Raw genomic sequence first — 25,291 nt, forward strand, 5'->3', positions numbered from 1 at the left:
TTTAGGGAACACAAACTCATACCGGATATATAGTAGGTAAGGTGTTTCATTCCCCTATACCATTAACATGAGCCAAATTAACATGACTATACCTTTATAATATCTGAAATTTGTTCCTTTTCCTGCAGTTTCAAGTGATTAATACAACTCACCGTGATTATAGTCCTGGCAACATCTAAAATTGTATACAACAGTCATTATAAGTGTAAAATAATTGTTTTGATTGTATTATTCATCAAGACATTGACTTTGCCATGGCACTAGGTTATATCTTACCAAAGAGAAGGTTCACCTATAACTGTCCAGAAAAATTTCTACACTATTGTCTGCTTGAACAATTTTTAATTAGATAAAATGTGTATTTTTTCAGTTTCTAGAAGACTTCTATTATATTACTGAAAGCTGTCTGTAGGCCTCTAGGACCTTGGCTATAATTTGATGCATAATTCTGTTTTGAAACTTGTATGAAGATTTATTTTTATCTTAGGAGTAAACTCACTGTATTGACACTGATAGAGTAAGCAAAAGTCCACTGCATTAATTTCCATTGGATACTCATGGAATAGAGCATGTGAATTACTGAGGAGGTAAATTAGCTTCATACATGGACACGAATCAGTACTATTATGATTTTGTGGCCCAATAGAGAAGCACAATGATAGGATTATTTCCAAAAGATGAAAAATATTTCCAAAAGATGAGAAGTATAAAACAAAAACAGGTCTTTATTCTGAGAACATGGAGAGAGATGACTGGCACCCCCCACCTCTGGAGTCCAGTGATCTCTCTGGCAGACACATGGGTTGGGGTATGTAAGTAGACTTGGTTTGGGGTGGAACCGAAGGAGGGCATTGGGGATGCACAGGTAGCCCATTGGTCCGAGGTATGGCGCTATAGGTAAATTTCCAGGGGCGGGAAGATGGCATCATAGTTAAATTCCTAGAGGCAGGGAGATAGGCTTCCTGCTTCTGGTTGATGCTTTCCTGGCTACAAAGTCCTATCTGGGCCAAAACCCTTTCACAGAATATAAGAAAAAGTAGAAGTGTCCTTTCTATTTAAAGAATGTGGAGAGGAGCCTAAAGCCACCAATGGTTTGCCTTTTTTTCTGACTGATTATGGGATTATAGGGTATATTTGAAATTTGGTGGTGCTGGCACTGACACTGATATCATGTAAGGAGCTGATTGGAATTTTCTTTTGGCCCCTGGGAAAGGAATGAGGAAGTTGTATTCAGGGGAAAAAGAGGAAGTAGCCATATAGGTAAGCATCCCAGACTTGACATTTCACGCTGATGAACTACCTCCATGATGTCCTGTAATTTATTCTAGGGCAAAACTCTTTAAAGTACATCCTTTAAGTTTAAATTAAGAAATGAAAATAAAGAATTTTTGCTATGTGTCTTCTCCCATGGTTAGTGGTAAACAATTCACAAGGAAAGTATCCAGTCATTTCCTTAATGCAATGTAGATTGCATAAACAAAACTACAGATCAGTTCACTTTCAGAAAACAGAAGCAGCACTAAAAGGCAGGGGTAAAGCCCTTCAATACAAATGTCCCTTAAGGGGTGAGATCAACATTTAGGATTACAATCTTCTACTGATTTCTCTGACTTCAAGAAAGAGAAAAATTTACACTGTTATTGCTATAGATTAATGAAACTCAGGTCTACTATGTCTGGTTTGAGTTTGTGTTCTCTGAAGTCAAAAAATGAATTTTAGAAAAAATAGAAGTCAAGATAATATAATTATTGGGAGAAAGAAAGCTGTGTGAGAGAGAGCAAATGCGTCCTGACTGGGTTGGCAAAGACTGTCTTTTCCAAGGACTTTTATAGAGTAAAATCAGGTGGTGAGTTGGGTGGAAGGTTGGGAAAACTGGGAACTCGCCATGCAGATGGGAATAAGATGGGACAGAGCTATGGTAGCCAATAAGATTAATAGTTCAGGTAAAGTTGATTAAATTGGGAACAAAGGGGAAAGGGAGTCACACAGAAAGCAGGCATTCTTAGGCAGCACTGAACCTTCCCTTAGGGTTTTGGGAGGGTAATTCCTTATTCATCAGGATGATAGGAACTATTTAGAATGTCAGTCTTTAGGATAAGGATACATTTCTTTGAATGGTGACTCCTGACTTCCTCAGAGTGCTAGGGAACTATTTAGAATATCAGTCCTTAGGATATGGATGAATTTGTTGATCTTCCATAGCAGGAGTTGTCCATCTTTTCCATAGTTGCAATGTATCTGGGTTTCTGCATGGGCTCCTCAGAGGACCTAGCCCTGTCTCATTGCTAATCATAATTAACTAACTCAGCTCCACATAACAGTAGTTTTAGGAAAATTGAATGCAGATGTCTAGCGCTCTGGGTGAATGATCCGGGATAACAGTGTGCAATATATATACCAGTGTTGCCCCCTGATTCACATGTTTTGAAATTTAGTTTTAGTTCATTTTTTTCTTTTTATCCTTGAAATGAAATGGATTTGGAAGTGAAAAGCTGAGGTAAGGTAATTTGGTACACATATTCCTCTGTGTAGCTGAGATCAATACTATTGAAGACAACCAGCTACAGAAGTCTCTGACTACTGTCTATCATTTGGGATCCTCTCTTGCAGGAAGGAGTTCCTTTCCCTGTTTATTTTTGACTCAGAAGGAGAACAGTAGAGCAGCAGCCAATCAGTGATGAAGAGGCGGGCTATATGAAATGTCCAATCAGGTGAGCCGTGGCAGGAGGTCTCTTCCGGTGTGTAGACATTGTTAACCTGTTTGGAACACAAAACTGGGAGCAGAATGCTTGCTGGATCTCATTTACTGGTTTCAAAGTCCTGTGGCCTGATTAGCAAAGAACCTAGGAGACCCTCTAGCTACGGAATGGTGAGGCTTTGGATGGGAGCCCAGAAATAGGGTGGAATTGGGAGAAACCGGTTACAAGTGGTTAGAAGCAGTTCTGGTTTCTGTAGACTCCGGTATTTAGTTAGCTTCAGCTCCAGAGGTCTTCAAGCATTGGCCTTGGGTCATCCACTTTCCCTTTTTTCTCCTGCTGGGAGCAAGGATGATTCTGTGTCCCCAGAACACTGAATTAACTATGACAGCAACAGACTGGAGTATCATCTTTGAAATTTTCTACTGCTCTGGCACCTCCACCATAGGGAGCAGAGGAAGGAGCTTGGGAAGCCCCTGACTCTGATGCATTTTGTAGCTGGAGCAACAGTACTGAGCTTGGTCTCTGCTCTAATTCCAGGGATCAGCAATCTTGATGTTCTAAAGTTTATAAATGTATGTAATGTAATGCGGGGCCTCATATCCACAACGGCACTCCTTAAACTTGTACTTTTTTGTATTTATAGGGATTACCTAAATTTATGGTATGTTCTCTCATTTCCAACCTCATGACAGGTGTTGACAAAATCATGACAATTGAGAGATGTGTAGTGATGTGCTTCAGTGGAGGAACACTTTCCAAACATGGGGTGAACTCCTGTGTAATATAAATAACAGTGCAAAGAATTTCTGAACATACTTTATGTGACACATGTGCTCATAGACTATCTTTGTGAGAACAGCCATAGAAGTTTGAATTTTGAGAAAAATGAAGCAGATATAAAAGTGTCATCAATGGCAGGGTAAAGAGTGCTCACTAAGGACAAATTCCAGAAAGGGCTGCCTGTTAAATTCTCACGATAAATTCCTAAATGTAGTCATTTGCATGAACATATATACACATGATGTCCTTCTGAATGGAAAGGAATATGGTTGTCATCTCTGAATTAAGAGCTTATTTAATAGCTTGATTGATCATATACATTGTTTAAATATTGAAATGCTCTGCAATGGACTTTACTAAGTCATGTAAAGGAGATGCCCTAAATTGAAATTGTGCAGGGATATCAATAGTTAAGGCATGAAGGGTTTTCTGCTTAGGGCGGATCAGATGAGCATGGAAAGTATGTGGAAGTGACCAGCAGGACACAGTGTGCAAATAGCAGGACATACAACAGAGAGGGTCTTCACTGAAACTCAGGTAGTTCTTAGGGTAAGCATGCAGTTAAAGTTCTCTTATGATATCTTCCTTGAGGTGAATAACAATCTGGTAACAATTAGTATTCCACATCCCGGTCAAGCCATGAATTCTGTGTTCTTCACTTGAGATCTAGTTTTGATTATCTCAAGTTATGACCCAGTATCATGAAGGTGAAATTTGAATTTTTTTTGTACCAAGGATCAAACTCATGATCTCAAGCTTGCCAGTTAGGCTTTCACGCTGCTGAGCTAACTACACAGCTGTGAAATTGCTTTCTGTATATTATGGATGATATCAACCTTGTTCCTCAGAAAATGTTGAATATTGTGGAATTTTTCTATATTGTATGGGTATAATTTTTTGAAGCAAACCAAAGGTGTGTTTTACAGTCACTTTTCAAGTTTCACATTTTCTGTGGGGTGTCTCAGTCAGGGTTTCTCTATTTCAGACAGCTCTGTAACTTAGGCTAGCCCCAAACTCAAGGCTTTTCTCCTGCATTAGCCTCCCAAGATATATTTCTTATATGTGAATGGAAAGTGATCACTTGTTGACACTGAGCTATAATTTGAAGCTTGCACCTGGTTTCATTGTTTATAAGTTTTTTTACATACAGCAATTTTCCATGAACATTTGAGTTATTATTTATGTACCATATTTGATATTATTTATGTTTTGTTCTGTGAAACCAAATTCAAATATCAAAATGATGCTTAAATATATTAAGAACAAAGGAGTCAGTGGCCTAACTGAGATTTGAAGAGATATCATTTGTAGTACATCAAAGTGATTGATGAGATATTTGTCTGCCTCTGTGCTTTATGGATGCTGGTCTTGCAGGCTCTCACTATGAGCTCTACATTACAGACATGCACAGTGATTCTTGCAGTGACTCAGCATAAGAATCAGTGCTCCCATTTGGCTGTTACATTAGCTGTGAGTTGCAATATAGCATCAAATTTGCTGTCTCAAAAAATGTGTATATACAAAAAATTAATCCTCAAGATATGGAACTAAGATTCAAAGAAATCAGTCTGTTTGTTTAGTTTTATTTGTTTAATTTAGTTTTGTTTTCTCTATGTATTTCAGCAAGATTTGAACCCCTTATGGAGTGCAGAATTGCCCTGACCTCAAAGCAGCACTCCTGTGTCAGCCACTTGAGTGCTGGGATTATAGATATGTGTGTTTTTACCCTAGAAAATATTGAGGCTTGTAACTTAGCTGTGTTGTAGCTTGTCATAATAGATGCCATCTTGAGCTTTGCATTTAACTAGTGCCCTGTATTTCACCCAGAAAAATGGAAAATCACTCAGGGTAGAAGTCCCAGGAGAAAAGCAAAATGAGCTGTACCCAAAGAAAAAATCAACCTGTTTAACAACAGATGCAGAATACAGTTGTCATCCAAAAATTATTATAAGATTCTAGCTAAATGATTTCCAACAGATCTTTTTGTGATTGTATCTTTTAAAACATCTCTAACTTTCCAGTTCAAAGCCTGTTGTTTAGATCTTGAAATGGAGGTGGGGGTCTGTATACAAGTGGTCCTTAGACCAGCTAATGAAATTCCACATTTCTCAATTGGGTTGCTTGGCTTCCTATATTGTTGTTCACAAACTCATCTCAAGCTACAGAAACCTTTACTGACACAAGCAAACACCAGGGTTAAATGACAGTGCCACTGAAATGAAAGAATAATTGTGAAAAGGAGAGGAGAAAAAAGACAAACACCATGTGCTATAATGCCCACCTCTTTTCCCAAGCAATGAAGAAGTTGAAACAGTACAATGGCCATGTATTCAAGGACAGGCTAACCTACATAGTGAGTGCAAGGTTGGCTCAGACTGCAAAGTGAGATCATGTCTTTAAATCAAAAAACTAAAATGAAAAAAATAAACAACCAAGGAGACAGAAAGACTATTAAAAAAAAACAATAATAGAGCTGAGTGAAAGTGGATGGGAATTATTGAATGATGATGCAGAGGAAAGAAATCCATGTAGTGGCATCCAGGAGACAGTGACAAACACAGATTTAGGAATGGCACCTATTGTGCTATAGCACAACAGTGACCTCCTTCCTCCAATACAATTGCAGTTCACTAGACTGAGGACTTCTAAAAGCTCATGGAAATGTTAAGCTTATGGCAAACAAGGAGCTTGAACTCCAGGCTTTGGAACATTGCCTTTAGCAGACATTTCATATTTAAATTGAAATAAGAGAAATATAATTCTGCCCTGTTTGATGTCAAATGCACAAAGTTTAATGTCTCACAACATTGAGAAAGGAAGTCACAAACCAAAAGAAGTTCAGAAATTTTCTTAGAAAAAAAGAGAGAAGAATAGCCCTGAATTTTCAGGAGTTGTCCTTCGTGTTTTGGCCACAGAATTATTGTCAGGGTCATTTATACAGGAAAGTCACAATGTGGGTACAGTGTGGGTCTCAAACTACAATCAACCTATAAGCTTATAGCTGCTTAACTAATATTATTCAGCAGGGGAACAAGTCAGCCAGAAAAGGTATGTGGAAAGAGCCAAGGCATTTTCTGGGAACAATAGTCCAGTTGTTCTGGTCATTGAGTATGGTAATTGATGCCTATCAGGAATTCCTGGAGGAGGTGGTGGTAACTGTAGTACATTTCAAGCTGTTGTTTTTCTCTTCAGGAGCATGTAGACCTGGTCACTGCATCTTCACCTTCAGGTCTGGCTTTCTTCAGCTGTGCCTGTAGCAGTGATTGTTGTATTTAGTTTTTTACATTGACTCTTTAAGGTTCCAGTCTCTCTCTGAGTGTATATCAATTTCTGTCTACATGGACATCCTTTGCTAAAATCACAATTGTATTTGAATGAATAAAGTGATATGTATACATTTAAAAATATTCATTAATACAGGCCAGGGATTTAGCTCAGCAGGCAGAAATGCCTGCCTGGAAAGTGCTAGGTTGTAACTTTGATCCTTGGTACTTAAAAAAAAAAAGTAATTTAAACTGCAAGGAAAGAAAATAATTTCATTTGTGAAAATGTAGATTTACAAAATTTATAACTAAATATGTCAATGGCAAATTAAACATTGTTAGTAGTCATATTTAGTATCTAAATTTGTTGGAGCTGGGGATTGAGCTCAGTGATACAAGGAGCTGAATGGAGAGCACAAGGTCATGAGTTCAATCCCTCATACAAAAAAAAATTCACAGTTGTCAATGATGCAGTGCTATGAGCACATTTATTGAAATGGATACTTGTTAATTAATAGGTTCAATGTTTCTTTTGTGGTCTGCAAAATACCTGCAGATAACATGACAATTACAGTGAATGATGTACTGTCCCCTATAGGTTGCTATTTTCTGAGCTGTTTTTATTTTTTGTTTTCCCACATACTTGAAAGTTGAAAATGTTGGCTGATACTAGGTAGAAAAACTGTGATAATCACTTTTTCAATTTAATGACATATTTCCCTATATCCATTAAGAACATTTTATTTGCTACTATTACTCCAAGTCAAATTGATAAACAATTCTTAAAGTTACAGGCAGCTGAGTTAGTTAGAAATACAAGCAGCCATACCGTGAGAAAGTGGAATGAAATTCCTGACTTTCTATGTCTGGTATGAGTTTGCAAGAATGCAAGAATGAATTTTAGGAACAACAAAGTTGAAGAGCAGAATATATTTACTGAGAGAAGGAAAGTGAAAATATTTGGCTCTAAATAGGACATTTTGGAAGAGGGAGGTGGAACCAGGGGACTTTTACCTTGAAGTCACTTTCCTCTCCCCTATTCAAAGTACCTGTGGCCAGAAAAGAATCTCAATCAGCTACTTGCATATCAGCAATGCCACCTTCAAGCACCACCCAAGTCAAAATCTATATGTATGCCCCCATATATTTCCAGAAGAAAAAGCCAGCTCCCCAGTGGTTATGGGGTTCTCTCCACGTTCTAAGAATAAAGGCCTACCTGTGGCCAGAAAAGAATCTCAATCAGCTACTTGCATATCAGCAATGCTACCTTCAAGCACCACCCAAGTCAAAATCTATATGTATGCCCCCATATATTACCAGAAGAAAAAGCCAGCTCCCCAGTGGTCATGGGGTTCTTTCCATGTTCTAAGAATAAAGGCCACTTTGACTTTATAGTCTCTTCTTTATTACAACAAAAATCCTATCAGAAAGCTTCTGTTTGAGAGAAACAGGGGGGGGTTTGAGCCTGTAGCAAAGGACTTTGTCTTTTTAGGGACTTTATAGAATAAAATCATGTGATGAGATAGGTTTAAAGTGGGTTAGATTACTGAGATTACTGAGAAGGTAAATTAGCACAGTAGAGAAGCAGAATATAAGAAATGTAAAACTGGTATTTATTTAAAGAATGTGGAGAGGAGCCCACAGCCACCAAGAGTTTGGCTTTTTTTTTTCTGACTGACTTTGGGGTTATGGGGTATATGTGACTTTTGACTGGATGTGGTGCTTGGAGGGGACATTGATGTCATTCAAGGAGCTGATGGGAATTTTCTTTAGGCCCCTGGGAAAGAAAGAGGAAGTTGTAATCAAGGAAAAAAGAGGAAGTGTCCATATGAGTAAGCATCCCTGATTTCACCTTCTTCTACCTTGAACTACCACCATGAAGTCCAGTAATTGTTTCTAGGGCAAATCTCTTTCAAGTACATCCTTCAGTTTGAAGGAAGAAATCAAAACAAAGAATTTTTGCTATCTGTCTTCCTCCACAGCTGGTAGTAAACCATTCATAAGAAATATATTGAATCAATTCCTTAATGCATTGTTGATACTATAACCAAAATTACAGATCAGTTCACTTTCAGAAAAAGATGCAGCACTTAAAGGCAGGGATAAAGGCCTTCAGTGCAAGTATCCCTGTCAAGGTGAGTTCAACATTGTATAATACAAACTACTACTGTTTTCTCTGACTTCAAGAAAGAGAAAAGTTTATACTAATATTGCTATAGCAGAATGAATCTCCTGGTCTACTATGTCTTATATGAGTTTTTTGTTCTTTAAAGTCAAAGAATGAATTTTAGGAACAACAGAGATTAAGAGAAGAATATACTTATTGAGAGAAAAAAAAAAGCTGCCTGAGAGAGAGATGGAGTCCTGAGCAGGTTGCCAAACACTGTCCTTTCTAGGGACCTTTATAGAGTAAAATCATGTGGTGAAATGAGTTTAAGGTGGGGAAAACTAGGAACTCACAATGCAGATGGGCATAAGATGGGACAGAGCTAAGGCAGCCAATAAGATTATAAATTCATGTAAAGTTGGTTAAATTGGGAACAAAGGGAGAAGGGAGTCACATAGGAAGCAGGCATTCTTAGGCAGCTGTGACTCTTCCCTTAGGGGTTTGGGAAGGTAACTACTGAGGTCATCAGGATGAGAGGAATTATTTAGAATGTCAATCTTTAGGATAAGGACACATTTCTTTGAATGGTGACACCTGACTTCCTCAGAGTCTTAGGGAACTATTTAGAATATCAATCCTTAGGATATGGATGAATTTGCTTATCCTTTGTCTTCAGACTTGACCCATAGCAGGAGGTGTCAGTCTTGCCCATAGTTGCAAGCTATCTGGTCTCCTGAATGAGCTCCTTGGGGGACCTAGCCCTGTCTCATGCCAATAGTATTTAAATGACTCAGGTGCCTGTAACAGTACTGTTTGGAAAATTGATTACAGATGTGTTGGGCTCTGGGTGAATGATCTGCAATGACAATGTGCAATGTATATACCAGTGTTGCCCCTGATTCACATGTTTTGAAATTTAATTTTAGTTGATGTGTTCTTTTTTCTTTGAAATAAAATGGATTTGAAAATTAAAAGTGTGAGGTAAAGCTCTTCAATACAAACACTCCTCTGTCCAGCTGAGTTCACCTCTGCAGAAGAATGGCAGCTCCAGAAGTCTCTGCACTACAGTCTATCATTTGGGATCCTCTCTTGCAGGGAGGGGTTCCTTTCCCTGTTTATTCTTGACTCAGAAAGACAGCAGTAGGGCAGGAGTCAATCAGTGATGAAGGGGCAGGCTATATGAACGTCCAATCAGGCGGGCCATTGCTGGCTGTGACTTCTGTCTCTTCTGGTGTCTCATCATGATTTATCTGTTCTGAGTACAATACTAGTAGAAAAACGCTTGCTGGATCTCATTTAGTACTTTTGAGGTCCTGTGGCCTGATTAGCAAAGAACCTGAGAGATCCTGGAGCCATGGAATGGTGAGGTTGTGGATGGGAGCCCAGAGATAGGGTGGATTGGGTGAAACCAGTTAGAAGTATTTAGGAGTAGTTGTGGTGTCTGGAGCCTCAGGTATTTAGTTAGCTTCAGCTCCTGAGGTCCTCCAGCATTGCCCATGGGTCATTCACTGTACTTTTGCCTCTTGCTGTTGGCAAGATTTGGGGTCCCCAGTATCCTGGCTTCACTATGACAGCAGCAGACTCAAGTATCATCTTTGAAATTCACTGCTGGCCTGGTAACTGCACAATCTTAGGCATTGGAAGGGGCTTGGGAAGACCCTGACTATGATGATTTTTGTAGCTTGTAGAGCAGTAATGAGCTAGGCCTATGCTCTCTTTCCTCAGAGTAGCAGATCTGGAATGTTCAGAGTTTATTAATGTCTGTAATGCAGGACCTCATAGCCACAATGACTCAACTTAAACTTGGGCTTTTTTGTATTTATAGTGATCTCCTCAATTTATAGTATGTTCTCATATTTCCATCCTCATGACAGGTAGTGGCAAAGGTCCTGAGAATTCATAGATGTATAGTAGTGTGCCTCAGTGGAGAAAGGTTTCCCAAACAACTGGTGAACTCCTGTGTATTATACAGATCAGTGCAAAATAATTTCTAAGCATTCTTAATTATTTAGGTGGCATCTTTGCTGACAGACTAGGTTTGTGAGAACAGCCATAGAGTTTTGAAGTTTGAGAAAAATGAAGCAAATATGAAAGTGTTATCAAGCACAGGGTAAAAATTTGTGAAAGACAAATTCCAGAAAGGGCTACCTGTTAAATTCTCATCGAAAAATTCTTAAATTTAGGCATTTGCATGGACATATACATGTGATATCCTTCTGAAAGGAAAGGAATAGGGGTGTCATCTCTGAATTAAGAGCTGATTTAGTGGCTTGGTTGGTCATAGACAGTTTAAATATGGAAATGCTCTGCAATGGACTTTACTAAGTGGTGTAAAGGAGAAGCTCTAAACAGAAATTTTGCAGTGATATCAATAGTTAGGCATGAAGGGTTTTCTGCTTAGAATGGATCAGAGGAGCATGGAAAGGATATACAAGTGACTGACAGGATGCTGGAAGCCTATAGCAGGACATACAACAGAGAGGGTCTTCACTGAAACTCAGGTAGTTCTTCAAGTAAGTATGAAGTTAAAGTTGGGTTCTGATTGCTTCCTTGAGGTGATCAACACCAGCTCTGGCAACAATCAGTATTGCACATCCCTGTCAACCCATGAATTTTGTGTTCCATACTTGAGATCTAATTTTGATTATCTCTAATTATGCCCTAGTGTCATGAAAGTAAAATTTGGATTTTTTTTGTACCAAGGATTGAACTCATGACCTATGCTTTCCAGGCAGGTGTTCATGCCACTGAGATAAATACCCAACTATGAAAGCATTTTCTTTGTTGTATGGAAAATATCCACATTGTTTCTCAGAACGTGTTGAATATTGTTGGAATTTTTGCATATTGTATGGTTATAATTTTTAAAAACAAACCAAAGGTCTCTTATGCTTACACTTTGTCTGTGGGGTGTCTCTGTCAGGGTTTCTCTATTTTCTTTTTTTTTTTTTTATTTAAGAGGAAAAAGAGAAAAACACAAAACAAAACAAAGCAGTGTAAGGTTACACATAATACAGAACTACAAAAAACACATAACAGTAAGAAATCACCTGTTAATAGATTACATATTATCATCTTGGAAATAGTTGCTCAAATCACAGTATCAAAGAATACAAAGTAGACATTCAAACAGAGAGACTACAAACAGCTGTGTTCAATATTCCAAAAACATTAATATAGTCAGCTATTTAACACCCCTAAACAAACTTGCTGTTATATCCGTTAGAGCTCTTTTTTTTTCCTTCCTCTCTTTTTTACAACAAAATTTACACATTTTGGATTTTATTACACCTTAGTTCTTATTACTTTTTTGGGGGGGAGAGAATAAAGTCAAATATGGCAAAACAAAGCTGTAAGTCAAAACCAAGGATAGACATAGCACTTGATGTAGAACAGAGTACAAGGTTATTAACAATGGTTATCAACGTTGTCTCTTGTTTCCTTAAAAGGAATTGTCTATCTCATTAGATATTATAAAGTTGGACAAAACAGTAGAGAACAAGACCAATAAAACTTAGGCATTGTGAACATTACAGGACTTCCAAAGGAGACAATAGTCAAACCAGAATGGGCATCTTTTTGAATCTTATTGCCTTCAAATTAGTTGCCTATACCCTCAGACTTGCTACTATTGCACAGAATGGAACAGAGTCTAATCAGTCAAAACAAGATTGTGGGAGTATTACAGGACTTCAAAACAAGTTAATAGGAGATCGAAAAGAGTTACTATTATATATCCTAATTTTTTTAAATTTTTCCCTTAATTAAAATAAACATAAGAAATAGCTAAATAATTTTTTTAAAGAATAGTAGTTACCATAGTGTCTGCCTTTTTCCTTAAAATATTTGGATAAAACTTCATATACTATAGCTTCAAATGTTTCCATATCAAGAAGCCCAGAATAAAGACTTTCTAATTAATAAGTGAAAATTTTATAAGGCTTTAAGGCCACATAATGGGGAATCATGATTATCACATATTTTTATATATTTGAATCATTACTTACATTAGGGAAACTATTCGGTATTCATACATGCGAGATTGATTTATTTCACTTATGAGTATGGTCTCAAGCTGTGCCCATTTATTGATAAATATCTCAATGTGATCCTTCTTTATACCTGAATAATACTCCATTGTATAGAAATACCACAACTTTTTTATCCATTCCTCAGTTGATGGACACTTGGGTTGTTTCCAAGATCTGGCGATTACAAATTGTGCTTCTATAAACAGAGGTGCACATATATCCCTGTGGTATGATGCTTTCAGTTCTTCTGGGAATATGCCTAGAAGTGGAATAGCTGGAATAAATGGGATTTTCAATCCCAACTTTTTGAGAAACCTCCAGACAGACCTCCACAAAGGCTGTACCAGTCTACACTCCCACCAACAGTGCAGGAGAGTTCCTTTTTCCCCACAGCCTTTCCAGCATTTGTTGTTGTTGGTTTTCTTGATCCTGGCCATTCTTTCAGGAGTGAGATGGTATCTCAGTGTGGTTTTAATTTGCATTTCTCTAATGACCAATGATGATGAGCATTTTTTCATGTATTTATTTGCCATTTGCATTTCTTCATCTGAGAATTGCGTATTCATCTCAGATGCCCATTTTTGGATTGGATCTTTGAATTTTGGAGGTCTGAGTTTTTTTTTTTAATTCTTTATATGTTTTAGACAAGATTTCCTTGTCTGAGAGAAGGTTCACTAAAATCTTTTCCCAGTTTGTGGGTTTTCTTTTCACTATGCTGGAGATTTTTTTTGACATGCAGAGACTTTTTAATAAGAAGTGGTCCCAATTATTGATTCTGGGAAGTATTTCCCATGCAGTTTGAGTCCTGTTCATGAATTCTCTACCTACTCCTATGTCTCCAAGGTTTCTACCCAATTTGTCTTCCAATAGATTTAGTGTTCTCTATTTTTGACAGCTCTGTAACTTAGGATAGCCACAAATTCAAGGAAGAACTCCTTCACCCACTTCCCAAGATACATTTCTTATATCTGAATTGAAAGTGATCGCTTGGTGACAGTGAGCTATAAATTATAGCTTGGGCCTGGTTCCATTTTATATACTTATTTTTTAAAAACAGCATTTTCCACTAACATTTGAGTTATTATTTGTATACCATATTGGGTGTTATTTATGTTTTGTTCTATGAAACCAAATTCATGTTTCAAAATGCTGCTGAAGTATATTAAGAACAAAGTACACACTGGCCTAAATGAGATTTGAAGAGACATTATCTGTAGCTTATCGAAGTGACTGATGAGATTTTTTTTCTTTTTTTAGATTTTGAAAGTAGTAAAATACAACAGAACAATGCGGAATAAGGCCAACTGCGATCGTACAGTGAAATTGGTACACAACTTCACATGTTAGTGGGATAACAGTAATAGGTATCACAGTATATTTTATTATCTTTATAATAGTTGTTCTTTCAAACACATATATCAAAATGAGATGAAATACAGAACATTATAGTACTTATCAAAACAAAATATTGAATAGAGCAATACCATTAATCAGAATAGACCAAAACAGTAATAAAAATATTTGCCTTCAAAGAGATAGTAGAAATAAGTCCCCCATATTTGTTATGGTCAGCTTCCCAGGAGATGCTCAGATTTCTGGTTCCCATTTGCTAATGGAGGGGGGGGGTGACAGGAGAAGAGGGGTAGGGAAGTGGGATGTTTGATTCTAGGCCGTGCATCCAGTAGGTTCACTATTGCTTAGTAGGGAGACACGCCGGTTGTTTGGTTTCACAGCTTCCTAAGTTCCCACATGGCGTGGTGTCGATGTCGCTTCTGGCCGGCAGGAAGGACACACGACAAAGTCTGGTAGTGGACAACCTTTTTTTTTTTATTTTCCTTCTCCGTACAGCCTGCCCTGGGGCCGCTCCCAGCTGAAGCCTCCTCTGGTCCGCTCCCCGCGGTTCCCTTTGGGCTTCACTCCGAAGCCTCTATCGGTCCGCTCTCCGCGGCTCCTTTTGGGCTTTCACTTTCGGGCTTCTACCTGGCTTCTACTTCCTCCCAGGGGTGGCACCGGTATATATACGGGTACAGTGTCCAATCATGTTAAAGTAAGCAAGGCAAGCTGATTGGCTAACATCATCAGTTGCCAGGCAGACTATATTGTTGAGCGGGTTGTTTACGCGGTAAGCAGGAAACTAACATATTCGATGGGAGGGGTAATCTACCTCAGGCTTTGCTCTTTACCACAGGCCGCACGTCCGCCGAGTAAGGCGAACTATCACAGACGCGGCTCCCAACATCTCCCCCTATTTTATTTTTTATGAATGTGTGCATCGTAGCCCTTCCTGGACTGGGTGCAGAGGCTTATGCCCTATGCGTAGGCCCACCGTAGGTCCTTGGCTTAGACCCTGGTCGGCCGTGCCATGGTCTGCCAAGGCCCTGAGGCCCTCGTCCTTTTTCTAGGGCCAGGCACAAACTGGACGGAACCTGGATGCACACAAGCTTGCACTCATTTCCTCTCCGTAAAGAAATCCCCTCGGAGAGAAATTTAGACCTGGGCAGCATCTAACAGTCCAGCGGCTTACGTGCAGGATGGGGTAGGGCCTGGCTTAGGTCGAGTCGTGCTGGGGAGGCACGCTCTTACCCGTCATTGACTCACCTACCCTGCTGTGTATTGTCACCTTATGGAGGAGAATGAGGGATGCCCGCCATATCTAGACTCGGTCGTGGGCCAATCGAGCAAGCCATGCATATGCCTGAGGATCTTCTTGTCCATTTCGGGCTACCGCTATTTCTATTCATCTTGTTGGTTGGTCTGTGATGGATCTCCGGTAGGGCAGGTCTGATCTTCAGTCAAGGGCTTTGTTGCCCGTGTCAGTCTCTCCGGTATCCACAGTGGTTCTCGTCCCGGTTCCTGTGGGAAAACACAAACCGCGCCTCGGTTCCAGCTGACCACTGGATCCGGGCCCATCCATTGTCATGTCAGGACATCTTTCCACTTCACCCACCCTTTATGGTTGGGGGAAGGGTTGCAGTGCTCCACAGCTGGGGAGCGATTATCATTATTTAAATTTAAAAAATTGTGTGTGAATAGTGCCATGGATAATCGTGCCTTTGGGGCCAGGCCTTGGCCTACTCCCCCTTTTTGTTTTTGTAAAATTTCTTTGAGGCTTCTATGAGCCCTCTCAATGATTCCTTGACCTTGGGGATTATATGGGATACCATGTTTTAATTGAACCTCCATCATTTTACAGAACTCATTGAAAGCTTTGCCTATATAGGCTGGTCCATTATCAGTTTTTAATATTTTTGGTTTGCCCCATGCGGCCCAAGCTGCCAGGCAATGATTGATCACATTAGACACTTTTTCACCTGTTTCTGCTGTTGCAAATATGACGTGAGAACAGGTGTCTGTGGAAACATGAACATATTTAAGAGTCCCAAACTCCTGTATATGTGTGATGTCCATCTGCCAAACATCACCAGGGATCAAACCTCGAGGGTTTACTCCCATCGGTATGGCAGGTTTGTATGTGGCACAGGAGTCACATAGTCGCACGATATCTCGTGCATCTGCTCTGGAAACATGGAAATGGTTTGCTAGTGTTGGGTAAAGTAAAGGCGAACCTATGAGTGTCCTCTGGATGCAGGGGGATTGAGAAGAAACAGTCTCTAAGATCTATAACATAAACTGGCCAGGACTGAGGGATGGCTGAGAGAGCTGGCAGCCCCCTCTGGACCGCCCCCAGGGACTGCATCTGCGTGTTGACCGCCCTTAGATCATGGAGCAGCCTCCACTTGCCAGACTTTTTCTTAATTATAAAAATGGGGGTGTTCCATGGGGAGGTTGACGGCTTAATATGTCCTAATCTAAGTTGTGTACTGACTATTTCTGACAAGGTTAATAGCTTCTCCTTAGGCAGGGGCCACTGAGGTACCCAAACCGGATCATTTGATTTCCAGGTGATTTTGATCGAAGTGGGTAGGAGAGCTTCTTCAGCGGCCCCTAAGAAAAACCCAATCCTTGCCTACCTTTTTTGTTCTCTACTGGTATTGGGGATGTCCGACCCTGCAGGGCATTGCCCAAGCCTTTGCCGGGGGTATATCCCTGGTTCCTGAGTATATCCTTAGCCTGGGGGGAGCAGTTTGACGTAAGCGTGACATCCATCTGAGTGAGGATGTCCCTTCCCCATAGAGACACTGGCAACTGCAACACAAATGGTTGGAAATGGCCCTGATGACCCTCCTCATCGCACCAGAGCAGGGTTGAAGCACTAACCTGAGGAGCTGACACCATCCCCAGGCCCTGCAGCGTGTTATCTGCAGTGTTGGTGGGCCAGTTGGAAGGCCAATCCTTTCTGGAGATAATGGAACGGTCAGCTCCTGTGTCTAGGAGCCCTGTTATATTCTTGCCATTGACCTTAAGTGAGAGCATGGGCCTTTTACCAAGTGTCATATGGAGTCCCTCAAAGACTTCCCCTGAGGAACCGAAACCTTGACTTTCTCTAATTTTCTGCTTTGAGGGAAATCTTTTGTGGAGACTGGGGAGCAGCAAGAGCTGCGCTATCTTGTCTCCCTTATTGATTACCATAGTACCCACAAGAGATTGAACCATAATTTTAATAAGTCCTGTGTAGTCTGAGTCTATGACCCCCGGGACTACTGTGAGACCCCGAAGGGCCGTGGAGGATCTCCCGATCACCAGACCCCCGGAATTTTTGGGTAACGGTTCCTTAAAGGTGGTTTCAACCACTTGAACACCCATATCAGGCACTAATATAAGTCCTGAGGCGACACTGAGGTCCACACCTGCTGACCCAGGGGTGGCCCTTGTTGAAGGCTGCCACCCTGAGCTGTCCTGTCTCTGGGGCGGGGGCCCGCCTGTGAAGGGGGCCCCCTCTGGCCGTTTTTTGGCTCTCTAGCATCTTGTCCACAAATACAGTTGCCCTGAGCATCAAAGACCGACCTACACTCCTCAGCTTTGTGTGATCCCTTCTTGCATCGCCCACAAACATATGGTTCTTCATTCCTAGGACGAGGCCTAGCATCTGCATTGTTTGGGCAGTGACGTTTAATGTGTCCTGGCTCCCCGCAGGCAAAACACCCTTTAGCCTTACATTCCCCTCCTTACCCGCGAGGTCCCCTCTGCTGTACAGCCGCGGCCAGGAGAGCAGCCACTCCCGAGTTGGAGAGCGGCCCCCCTATCTCTCTGCATATCCTAATCCAGGCGTTGAGGTCCTTGTTCTTATGAGGAGCTATCGCTGCCTTGCACTCCTTTGTACGTTGCTCGAAAATCAGCTGCCTTACCAGCGGTCGAGCCACTCCCGGATCAGAAAATATCTTATCGGCAGCATCTTGCATTCGGGCCACAAAGTCAACAAATGGCTCTGTGGTACCCTGAATTATTTTTGAAAGACACAAGGAGGCTGTTCCGGCACCACTTACTTGCTTCCAGGCGCGGAGCCCTATGGCATTGATTTGTTCATAGACAGCGCCGGGGAACCGAGTCTGATCATCAGCGTGCCGACCTTCTCCCATAAGCATTTCTTTGTTCCACCCCGGGTTTCCTCGATTGGCGTTTTTCTCAGCCTGCTCTGCAGAGAACTCTGCATACCAGGCTCGCCAATCCAGGTAACTACCCGAGGGCAGACACGCCTTTGCCAGCTGAATCCAGTCCGCGGGGGTGAGGGGCCCAGAAGACAGATTCTCCAGCATGGCAATGGTGTAAGGCGCAGTCGGCCCAAAGGTTGTAACTGCATTTTTAAGTTCTCTAATCTGCTTTATCTCAAAAGGCTCCCATACATTGCGTCCCTGGCCCATAGCTACTTGTACAGGAAATATCCCGTAGGGGTCACTATCTATCCCAGGTGGATGTACCTCATGAGACAAGCATCCCCCCTGCCAAAGCCGCCTGTAAAAATACCGATCCGCCGGCGGCGGAGCATAAGACGGCGGCCGTGATTGGGCGGAAAATGGGGGCTCGTGCATCACTTCCTGTTCTGGTGAAAGGGGAGGGAGCTCCCGGGCGGCCGCCTCGTGGCGAGGGATCGCCTCCCTCTCGCGCCGGGGAGCGCTCAGGAGCTCTCTACTCCTCCGCAGACCAGGTTGAGCAGAGCGCAATTCGCGGCGCAACGCTGGAAAAGAACCCTGCGACTCCTTATTGAGCGACTTAGGCTCCTGACAGCTGGTCTCTTTGGCCCCCTTGCCATTCAACTTTCCCTCGTCCTCGGAGTCAGACGACTCCGAGGCTAGAGCCCCGTCCTCCTCCTTAGCATCCTTGTTCCCCTTGACGGACCCCTCTCGGGAGCTCCCTGACTGGGCCTGCTCAGATACCCTGCGTACTTTTGTAAGCTCTTGAGAGCTTTCTCCACAACCACCCTCGCTCTTAGTGTTGCTACCTAGCATGTTTCCCATTTTTTAATATGTTACTCACCGCGTGAGGCCCAAGGAATCCGCCACTTATGCGTGAGCCTGAGGGGAGTCTAAAAGCCCTGTAGGTGCGCGCCACCCAGAGCCCAGGCTTATCCCCAACTCACCTGTCTCGCAGCTCTGTACTGGAGCGTTGTCCACTTCCACGTCTCGGGGGTGATCAGTCCCCGTACGGGCCACCAAATGTCGATGTCGCTTCTGGCCGGCAGGAAGGACACACGACAAAGTCTGGTAGTGGACAACCTTTTTTTTTTTTATTTTCCTTCTCCGTACAGCCTGCCCTGGGGCCGCTCCCAGCTGAAGCCTCCTCTGGTCCGCTCCCCGCGGCTCCCTTTGGGCTTCACTCCGAAGCCTCTATCGGTCCGCTCTCCGCGGCTCCTTTTGGGCTTTCACTTCCGGGCTTCTACCTGGCTTCTACTTCCTCCCAGGGGTGGCACCGGTATATATACGGGTACAGTGTCCAATCATGTTAAAGTAAGCAAGGCAAGCTGATTGGCTAACATCATCAGTTGCCAGGCAGACTATATTGTTGAGCGGGTTGTTTACGCGGTAAGCAGGAAACTAACATATTCGATGGGAGGGGTAATCTACCTCAGGCTTTGCTCTTTACCACAGGCCGCACGTCCGCCGAGTAAGGCGAACTATCACAGACGCGGCTCCCAACAGCGTGGATCTCAGGAGCTGCTGCTGGTTCTCCCCTGGATGGGCCACATTCTGCCAGACCGCCACTGCTTACCAGGGAGAAGTGGTGCTTGCTTGCCTTCCAAGTGTCCTAAATTCCAGCATGGCATGGATCTCAGGAGCTTCTGCTGATTTGCACCCTGGATGGGCCACAGTCTGCTACATTGCCACCACTTACCAGGGAAGGGAGGTGCTTGCTTGGCTTCCCAGTTGATTGATGGGATATTTATCTGTCCCTGTGCTTTGAGGATGCTGGTCCTGCAGGCTTCTCACTGTGAGCTCTGCTTTAGAGACAGTACACAGGGAATATTGCAGTGACTCAGCACAAGAATCAGTGCTCCTATTTCACTGTTACATTAGCAGTGAGTTGCAATCTATCATCAAATCTGCTATCTTCAAAAATATGTATATTCACAAAATCAATGACCAAGACATGGATTTAAATTTGAAGAAATCAGTCTTCATTCAGCTGTTTTGTTTGGTTGTATTTGTTTAGTTTTGTTTTGTTTTATTGAGACAAGCTTTCTGTATGTATATCAGCTGGATTTGAACACCCTATGAAGCCTAGAATTGCCCTGAACTCATTGAAACCATCCTGCCTCAGCCTTTTGAGTGCTGGCATTATAGATATATACCACCACACTTTGCTTTTGATTCAGATTTGTAGGAGAGAATTTAAGATATCACACACCTGGTGTCTCAACCTTCATGTGAGAAATATATGTATGATCCTTTAGGAGGTGGTGACCCTTGAGGATGTGGTTGTGAACTTCAGCAATGAGGAGTGGACTTTGCTGAGTCCATCCCAAAAGAACCTTTACAGAGATGTGATGGGTGAAACCTTTAGGAACATGACTGCAACAGGTAAGAATGAAATGCTTTTGTCACTCATGCTGTCAGCATGTTGTATGTTGCTCATCAGTGCTGTTGCATTAAAATCAATGTGAAAATATTTTTAAAAGTAGCTCAGACCCGGACACATTATATCATAAATCTAAAGAAAATCTATTAATTTGTATGTATTATTCTAATGAGCGCTTGTATTTCTATGTCTACAATTCAGGAGGACTTGGGGATATCCAGGAAGCTGAAAAACAATGCAAGATTTACTGGAGATGCTTAAGGTAATCCGCACTCACAAGGAGAAGGAATGTTCCTGAGTTATTAGTGAGTCAGCAGAAAAGTGACAACTAAAGAAATGAGGTACCATTCAATTTACTGTCAGTAATATTCTCCAAAAATGTATAAGCTACGGTATGTATAATGAGTGAATTAAATCATGAAAATGTATATCATTGCATATAGATGTGTACGAAAGGCAAACACTTTGAGTTATGACATTCTCCCTTCAGTTTTTCTACCCATATATACATTTGAATACAACACATTCATTTTATAAAAATTGCTAAGTTTGCAATAGAATTTGAAATAAAATGGAGTGCTTGTGTTTCCAAGCCATGCTCTAGAGAATCAGCCATTCTGATTAAAATTCTAAGTAGGCTGGTGGAATGTTAAGTGCATTCATTCTGAAGATCAGGATGCAGTTATCTTTAGAAGTTGTTCCCACCATACTTGTCCTGGATATATTTTTAAAATTTCAAAATCTGCATAAAATACTGATACATGCTTACTCATATACAAAGCAGATCAAGTTATAATAGATCAGGCCTTGAAGAATCTTACCTATCTAGCACTGGATTTGTGGAAAAGGAAAATGTTAATAGACTCTCTGTGGTTGTGCATTCTTGTAAATCCAGCACACACGGAATCAGATTTTGCAGAATAGCAAATTCAAGTTCAAACTTCACAGCTTAATGATAAGTGAAAATCTCTTAAAACAGATTTTAAAAAGCTATAGATTTTATGCTAATAGCTTTTGTTCATTTCCAGCATGGAAAAGAAAAAAATGTGTTAAATAATGTCAAAAAATAAATAATATAATGTCATTTGCCATAAGAAATCGATGGGGCTTTCTCCCATCAATTCGGTGAAATAGCTCAGTTATAAAACCTAAAAGGTCACAGGGTTCCTTTTAGATGCGAAACCAAAATATAAATTGTGGAATGAAATGAAAGAGAGTTAATAGAGAAAAGTAGGATGAACCATATGGAAAAGGGAACTTCAGGTTAAGGACAGAAGGGAGATTGTGATGGGGAATCATATCAGAATGATCTGTATGTGACACACATATGTACCCATGCCCAAAGTGAAGCTAAATATTCTGCATTTCAAAAGGTACCACATTTTATGATTTCCAAATGTGTACCAGTCTTTTGGGAATGGTTGTTTTCAACATATCTTACAAGGCCATTCTGTTGCTTCATGGTCAGTATTTCTTACCAGCCATTAAAAAGAGAACTTGACATTAATGCAGTCATTAAACTGAGACCCATTTCACTGTGAATTTTTCTTTTTTTATTTAATATAAGGAAACACACACACACAAAAACAAAATAAGTAGAAATAATACCACTTTCAAAGTGAAAATAAACAGTAAGAAATCTAAAGACAATGATTATGTATGCTGCTCATAGAAATAGTTAATGAAATACAAAAGTGAAACATATGAAGTAGTGATTCAAATAGTGAGACTGCAGAGAGTTTTGTTCAACTCTCCAATAAAAACTAAGTAATTAGGTTATCAATCCTATATGTGATATTTTTCTTTACAGAAATGAAAAGCTAGAGAAATCCTATGGACATACATCTTGGAATCAGTGTAAAGAAGTATTCCTTTGTACTGCAGAAGGTAATGTGAATGTGAAAGAAACAGAAACACACCACAATGTTCAGATCCATAAAAAATATTGCAGTGGAGAGAAACCTTATGTATGCCAGCAATGTGGAAAAGGTTTCACCACATCTGGATATTGTAAGCAACATGAAAGAATTTACACTGGAGAGAAATCATATGTATGTGAGCAATGTGGGAAAGCTTTTAACACACGTACATATTGTAAGGTTCATGTAAGAATTCACACTGGAGAGAAACCTTATGTATGTAAGCAATGTAGGAAAGCTTTTAACACACAGGCAGATTGTAAAAAACATGAAAGAATTCACACTGGAGAGAAACCCTATGCATGTAAGCAATGTGGGAAAGCTTTTAACACACAGGGAGATTTTAAGAAACATGAAAGAATTCACACTGGAGAGAAACCCTATATATGTAAGCAATGTGGGAAAGTTTTTACCCAACATGGACATTGTAAGCAACATGAAAGTTCACACTAGATAAAACCAGTGTATGTGTATATAAGCATCATGAAAATTTTTTGAGCACATGTACATATTGCATAATGCATGAAAAATTTCACACTGGGCAGAAAACTTATACATGTAAGGAATGTGGGAAAGGTTTCACCAAATCTGGACATTGTAAGCAACATGAAAGAATTCACACTGGAGAGAAACCATATGTATGTAAGCAATGTGGGAAAGCTTTTAACACACGTGCATATTGTAAGCAACATGAAAGAATTCACAATGGAGAGAGATCATATGTATGTAAGGAATGTGGGAAAGCTTTTAACACATGGGGAGATTGTAAGAAACATGAAAGAATTCACACTGGAGAGAAACCCTATATATGTAAGCAATGTGGAAAATATTTTACCAATTCTGGAAATTGTAAGGAACATGAAATAATTCACACTGGAGAGAAACCATATGTATAAGCAATGTGGGAAAGTTTTTACCCTACATGGACATTGTAAACAACATGAAAGTTCACACTCAAGATAAAACCAGTGTATATAAGCATCATGAGAATGGTTTGAGCACATGTATTTATTACATAATGCATGAAAATTTTCACACTGGGCAGAAAACTTATATATGTAAGGAATGTCCGAAAGGTTTCAGCAGAAATGCTCATTGTCCCATACATTATAAAATTTACACTGTTGAGAAAGTCTGTGTATGTGAAGAATGTGGGAAAGCTTTCACCACTCATGGATACTGTAAAATACATCAATTACTTCACACTGGTGAGAAACCCTGTGTATATAACAACGTAGCAAAGTTTTACCGCATACAGTCACTGCAAAACAGATGAAAGAATTCACACTGGGAAGAATCACTGGCTATGTAAGCAAGTGGAGACACTTTTAGCAGCCAGATTGTAAGTGAAATATATGAAGAAACTCACACAAGAGATAAATCCTATGTGCTATGGGAATCCTCTCAGCACACATGATCATTGTTACATATATGAAAGAGCTCACTGGGCAGAGATCCTATGTGGATTAACAATGTGAGAAATATGGCAATCCATGTTTGTTGTTAAATACATAGAAAAAGTGTCACTCTTCAGACAATTTAGATTTAAGTTTACTTTAAAAATCCCAAGGAGACCAAAGAAATAACCAATACAGAAGTTTGATGTCAATATTTCTTCACAAATTTTCCAGAAATGACAAATCTGAGGTGGAGCTCTCCTCAAGTGCACATGTTGTATGGTTTTCAGTTAACCACTTGTACCTCTTTAGATTTTTTAAAATGTCTTTGTGCTTCAACATGGCATCTTATAATTAAGCATGGTAAACTGAAATGGGCTGCTAACTTTCAAGCATGGATAGTGTCTATGTACTTAATATTTTGTCTTTAAAATTGAATTTTTATATTTTGTGATAAATTGTAATGTTCATTTAAAGAGAAAAAACAGAATAAATGTAGAAATGATACAGAATTTCAGAAAAATAATAATAAATCACTAGTTGATTAGTTACATATTTTCATCTTCGAAGTAGTTGTTCATGTTACAAAATAAAGCATACAAAGTGCTATTCAAATAATGACACTGTGAACAGTTCACCTCAATGATCCAACAAAGACTTATTAATATGCTTACTGTCCTACACACTTGTTTTTTTTTTCTTTTCTTAAAGAGGGTAAGATTAAACATGACAAAACAGAACAGAACAGTTCATAAGAAAACAAGTTAAGGAAACACAGATTTCAAAGCACGTCCACTGGAGATGTTTACTGTCTATCTTACTGTCTCTAGTTTTCTTCCAAATAGTTGCTCCCATTTAGAATGCATTGAATATATACTGAAAGTTATAGAACTAATCAAATAATTACAGGATGATGTAGGCTTTTTCGATCTTCAAGACAGATTTTGGAGAAGTCGATAATGACTACAATAATGTCTCTCATTCTCTTCGTAGTAGCTGTCTTTATCTTTATGTATGCTGAAATTGAACATAAGAGACTAGACTAATATCACTCTGAACAGTAAATAATAGCCTTCTGAGAAGGAGAAAGGTGAGGAATTGCCTAAAAAAAGAAGGCAGAGGGAATTGTTAAAAGTGTATCAGGTTGTAAAAGCTACAGTAGTCTTATTGCTCTGGTTAGTTTG

The 25,291-nt window shown here is 40.3% G+C and overlaps 1 protein-coding gene across 1 annotated transcript in view; it reads left to right on the forward strand.

The window, feature by feature from the left end:
* The window catches only part of LOC134474652 (zinc finger protein 709-like), a gene marked incomplete at its 5' end in the record, with an annotated part of 190,563 nt that extends 165,783 nt beyond the window's left edge, over positions 1-24,780 (forward strand). The window contains one exon of the mRNA XM_063243157.1: positions 22,743-24,780. Within this exon, the coding sequence (XP_063099227.1) occupies positions 22,743-23,163 (421 nt within the window). The remainder of the gene's footprint in view (positions 1-22,742) is intronic.
* Positions 24,781-25,291: the final 511 nt, after the last annotated feature.

This window comes from Cavia porcellus, unplaced genomic scaffold, assembly GCF_034190915.1.
Source record: "Cavia porcellus strain 051 isolate PalLab524CR breed Dunkin Hartley unplaced genomic scaffold, mCavPor4.1 scaffold_34, whole genome shotgun sequence".
In the NCBI taxonomy this organism is placed as follows: Eukaryota; Metazoa; Chordata; class Mammalia; order Rodentia; family Caviidae; genus Cavia; species Cavia porcellus.